The sequence below is a fragment of the Aplysia californica genome, unplaced genomic scaffold (assembly GCF_000002075.1).
Source record: "Aplysia californica isolate F4 #8 unplaced genomic scaffold, AplCal3.0 scaffold00272, whole genome shotgun sequence".
Lineage (NCBI taxonomy): Eukaryota > Metazoa > Mollusca > Gastropoda > Aplysiida > Aplysiidae > Aplysia > Aplysia californica.
In genome coordinates this window covers 524,356-530,064 of record NW_004797542.1, presented here as the reverse complement: position 1 = coordinate 530,064, position 5,709 = coordinate 524,356, and the positions used below count along the sequence as shown (strand labels likewise).

Genomic DNA, 5,709 nt, shown 5'->3' with positions numbered 1-5,709 from the left:
CACACACACACACACACACACACACACACACACACGTGCAAACTGGTCAGGAACTGAAGGCTGCACTGTACAAGAAATGGCAGAGGATTCCTCAGAGAGCCATAAGGAGGGTAATTCTGTCAATGAACTGGCGTCAATTAAGTAACAGTTAATTTAAGAGTCTGTGTATATTTCAGGTTCTGTGTATATTTCTGGTTCTGTTTATATCTTACAAGTCTGTGTATATTTCACGAATATGTGTATATTTCAGTCTGCGTATATTTCTTCTTCTGCGTATATTTCTGCTTCTGTGTATATTTCAGTCAATGAAAAGACTTTAAGTAAGTAACAGTTAGTCCGCTCTCATTGAATCTATATTGAGCAAACCTTGATTTGGATTTTTCAAGGGTCGGTGTGAATAACACTGTCTCCCTTGAACAAGGACAGAAACTGGCGAAGTCGTTTCATGTCAGGTTGATAGATAATGAAGGAAGATCTTGTGTACCAAATTTCGGTTGGCTTTGCCGAATAATCAGTGAGATTTTGTACTTCAAAGGTGGGTGGGACAGAGCTTTTGTATATCTATCTATCTATCTATCTATCTATCTATCTATATATCTGTCTATCAATCTATCTATCTATCTATCTATCTATCTATCTATCTATCTATCTATCTATCTATCTATCTGTCTATCAATCTATCTATTTATCTATCTATCTATCTATCTATCTATCTATCTATCTATCTATGCACATATACGGCCTTATCGTTTTCTAATTGCCGTAAAACGTTGTACTAACACACGGTCTATCTATCCACCTGCGAGCCCAGAATTGCCTGGGTTGAAGTGGAATCCCTGCCCACCTTCTCCACCCCGTACGGCAGCAGGGGAAGGAACTCCGGAGGTCCGCTCAACTTGTTCAGAGATGTGCCAAATTGGACCAGCGAGAGGATGTAGAGATGTGCCAAATTGGACCACCGAGAGGATGTAGAGATGTGCCAAATTGGACCAGCGAGAGGATGTAGAGATGTGCCAAATTGGACCACCGAGGGGATGTAGAGATGTGCCAAATTGGACCACCGAGAGGACGTAGGGATACGCCAAGGACGTAGAGATGCGCTATACTGGACCGACAGGACGTAGAGATACGCCAAGGACGTAGAGATGCGCTATACTGGACTGACAGGGCGTAGAGATTCGCCAAGGACGTAGAGATGCGCTATACTGGACTGACAGGACGTAGAGATACGCCAAGGACGTAGAGATGCGCTATACTGGACTGACAGGACGTAGAGATACGCCAAGGACGTAGAGATGCGCTATACTGGACTGACAGGGCGTAGAGATACGCCAAGGACGTAGCGATGCGCTATACTGGACTGATAGGGCGTAGAGATACGCCAAGGACGTAGCGATGCGCTATACTGGACTGACAGAGCGTAGAGATACGCTTAGGACGTAGCGATGAGCTGTAGCCTACTATATTTTTTATTGTCGTATAGATTATAAACTGTTTGTTTTCGAGCATTGTATTTATACCAAGACATGTTGCTGATTTGAATCAGGAAGGATGACTTATTTGAGACTGACTGCTTAGGGGACGTTCAAACAAACCTCACGCTTGGAAAGGGGAGGGGGGGGGGGGTCCTGAACCAATGTAATATTACTTTTTTTTGGTCCCGAGGTGTTGACTTTCAGGATTTCGCTGTAATTTGTTCTATTTGTAATTAAGGCGCTTTTAACATTGACATGAGTCTCATTTTCCCCCCCTTATTAGTAAGAAAGAGTGAATGCAATATTATGCTTGAATGATTTGCTCTGTTATTTGTGTGTGTGTGTGTGTGTGTGTGTGTGTGTGTGTGTGTGTGTGTGTGTGTGAATATAGAACTGCATTCTAATGTGCATGTATGTGTGAATGCATGTTTTTCATGAATGTTGCGTAAAGCGTATAGAGCAACCATTGTAACACGGATTTGCGAGATATATATTTTTTTATTATCATAAAAAAGGTAGGAAACTAAACAAGCGATAGGCTCTGTTGGTGTCTTGGGAGGGCTACATTTATAAAGATCTGATACAATACACATTCCATTTTGTACATCTTTTCTGATATAATCTACACACTCCATTTTGTACATCTTTTCTGATATAATCTACACATTCTATTTTGTGCATCTTTTCTGATATAATCTACACATTCTATTTTGTGCATCTTTTCTGATATAATCTACACATTCTATTTTGTGTATCTTTTCTGTTGTATAATTTGTGTGAATACATGTTGGGTTCTACAATCGTTTGAATAAATCATCGATATGTGACAAAATAAGCATGACGTGACGACTCTTTTTAATCCTGGTGCTTTGGAGTAGAATTTGTTTTCTTGTGAAAATGTGAGAATGTAAAAATGTGAAAACGTGAAAATGTGAAAATATAAAAATGTGCAATGTAAAAATGTGACAATGTGACAATGTAATAATGTGACAATGTGAAAATGTGAAAATGTGACAATGTGACAATGTAAAAATGTGAAAAAGTGAAAATATGAAAATGTGAAAGTGTACCGGTCTAACACTCTTTTCAACATCGTACGCTTATTTTAGAGGCAGGACCTCCGAAGGTAACGTCCATTTCCCAACACACTGAACCAGATGTGTGGAAGGCCTTTACAAAATCCCCCCAACTGTCCACATAAAGCCAGGTTGAGGATTCGGCCAAGAACCACCCGGCCCCTCGTCCACTCCCTGTGACCCGGCGTGGGGTACTCTAGGCTGGGGTGTGACAGATTCTAGCGCCAGTTCTCCTGGTCTAGAGGGGACGCTGTTGGCCTCTCATTAAATAGGTCCTGGGTTCGGTGTGACAGATTCTAGCGTCAGTTCTCCTGGTCTAGAGGGGACGCTGTTGGCCTCTCATTAAATGGGTCCTGGGTTCGAAACCAGACAGCGACGGAAAATTTTCTTCTCGAAAATGTGCATCTTTCACCTCCTTTTCTGCTGTCTAAACATGTTTTGACGTCTGTTTTCGTCTCCATTTTCTCATGTGCATGTTGTATACGTTAAAGATCCCCTGGTGGTCCTAAAACCGATAAAAGTAGGCTTCGACTGCCATTCGGGCAAAGTTCAAAATTTTGACTAAACTGAAAATGTTCAATGTGTCCCGCACGCTCCTATGACCTTACGCAGTTGCGAGCGAAATAAAAAATTAAACCCCAAAAAAAGGAATCAAACAATATTAAAAAGATGACTTTGGGGAGTTGTTAAAATCATATACCGATTAAAAGTTAAACTCAAGCACAACCCGACGCCTCCAAGAACCAGAGGGCGCCACAGAAGAAATGTCAACAGACATCGCAAACAGCACACACTCTTTGACACAACGTTCATTCAGAATGGAACTACAAAAACAGCTTGATAAGATACAGTTTGTCAGAAAAACTGCAAACAATATAATTATAAGATATAAGATTGAATCTTAAGTAATAACGATACGATTTAAATTGTCTGCTTACAAATAACAGTGAGGCCATGTCCCAATGTATTTTTTCACTGTCTACTTGCTCATGGGTGCTCCGCTAGATTTTATCTCAGCTTTCTTCTTTTCCTCCTCGGACCTGTCAGGTGATGTGTCAGTTACTAACACCAGTGGCGGTATGACAGGATCCCCCTTTGCCAGAACACTAAAGCCTTGATTCCTTGACTTGGGTCGGGCAGAGCAGTGAGGCTTGGCCGAAGACCTGAACATATTGGAACTGTTCCAATAATCCAGAGGTAGGACCATGCCACCACTACTGCCGGGACATGTAGGCACGGTGTAGAGCAGACGTCTGTCTTCTCTTTCACCAGTCCCGTGTAGAGCGTCGATGTGTCCGAGCGTGATGTACTTCATCCGCCCGTGTGGGTGGGAGATGACGACAGATGGGATCCGGGACGGACGAGGCCAATGTTTCTTCCCATGGTCTCGAAAGCGTTTACGTTCGTGCATACGACAGAGATTCCACAGTCTTTGACCGAAATTCTCCAGATGTGTGTCTCGCGTCAGTTCACAGAAGTCGTTCTTTGTGTTGTTTCTGTCTATCTCCCAGCCCCGAGCTACTATGTAACTGCCAATGGGGGAAGGATAATCATCGAAAAACACGACTTCACACTGACTGGCCTCAGTGTCGTCAAAAACCACGTGGCGTGCGGTCTCAACTACAATTCTAAAGACCAGCTTTTGCTCGTTCGTCTCACACTTTTCCTGTTTACATTCCCAACAAGCACATGGCTCTTTAAGACCCTTGAACGAGTGCGACACAAAGCCGCTGCCAACTTTATCCGTACGTTTCCCTCTGTAGCGAGCAAACGGGTAGCCGTCTGGCCGATCTTTACTTACGAACGGCGCATTGATCCTGACAACTAGATTAGAGCAGCATCTGACTAAGTCCATTATCTCCTCCACAGGCCATTGTCCGTCCTGGGGTATCACGGATCTCATGTGCTCCTCGCTGAACTCACTCACGGGTATGAACTGGAGATGTCCAGGGTTCTTTGGGCATGACGCGTTGAGAGAGAGGGGACCGCCGGCTTCTGCACAGTGCTCTTCCACCTCGTGAGTCCCTGTGGTAGTAGAAGAGAGAAAAACAAAGGACGATACACATCTGGGAACAGATCTATTGGAATACCTTTGTGGTATCTAGTCTGTTTGGGGGTTGTTTTTTTTTGTTGTGTGTGGGGGGTTTTTTAAGGCTTGTTTAATAAACACAATAAAGGCTTTTGTCAAATGGAAAGTTTCTAAGGCCGCTGAGTACATGTATACATACATGAAGATATTCTTCAAATAAAAGTCCTTCATTTAAAAACTCTTTCTGCTAAATGGACGCACGATTCTAGACCTATGTGATTCGTTGGATCTATGAGTTGTGTTGAGACTTGGCTCGACTCACTTCGCCTCATCCGGTACTCAAGCTACTCAGTCCACGTAACTTTTCTCACTGACAGTGGCGCTCAGACCTGAACTCTTACGTCACGGCGCGTCAGTTCAGCTGACTTACGTCATCGCTCGGTTGTCGACACTCGTTACAAAAAGCGTTATATGTAAAACTACAATGGCCCCGCCCGGCCCACCATACTTCGGTCTGGAATCAAATCTCGCGATATGAGAAACCTTTCACAGCTTCCACTGACCTTAATGACACAAAGGAGTGAACTCATTCGGAAATACAGCCCAACCTGTCAAAGACGGACGGCCCTTGTGGAGGAGTAAAGTGCCGGCTTAGACAGGGTGGTCACTTCCCACAGCGCTACTAGAATGTTAATACACGCAAGGGAGGAAATGGGGAAGAAGTCGTTTGTACAGGTGATTGTCTTATACAGGTGGTCGTTTGTACAGGGGATTGTCTTATACAGGAGGCCGTTTGTACAGGTGATTGTTTTATATAGGTGGCCGTTTGTACAGGTGATTGTTTTATACAGGTGGCTGTTTGTACAGATGATTGTCTTATACAAGTGGCCGTTTGTACAGGTGATTGTTTTATACAGGAGGCCGTTTGTACAGGTGATTGTCTTATACAGGAGGCCGTTTGTACAGGTGATTGTTTTATACAGGTGGCCGTTTGTACAGGTGATTGTCTTATACAGGTAGCCGTCAGAGCGGGTTGGACAGTTTTTCTAAGGATGCGATCCAAACTATTCTATCATCAGCCCATCCAAAACTACGGACATGTAACATGAATTGTTTAGTACCAACTGTC

The 5,709-nt window shown here is 43.4% G+C and overlaps 1 protein-coding gene across 1 annotated transcript in view; it reads left to right on the top strand.

The window, feature by feature from the left end:
• The window catches only part of LOC101845626, a gene marked incomplete in the record, with an annotated part of 12,085 nt that extends 10,250 nt beyond the window's left edge, over positions 1-1,835 (top strand). Inside the window, 1 exon segment of the mRNA XM_005101184.3 lies at positions 812-1,835. Coding sequence (XP_005101241.2) covers positions 812-938 — 127 coding nt within the window.
• Positions 1,836-5,709: the final 3,874 nt, after the last annotated feature.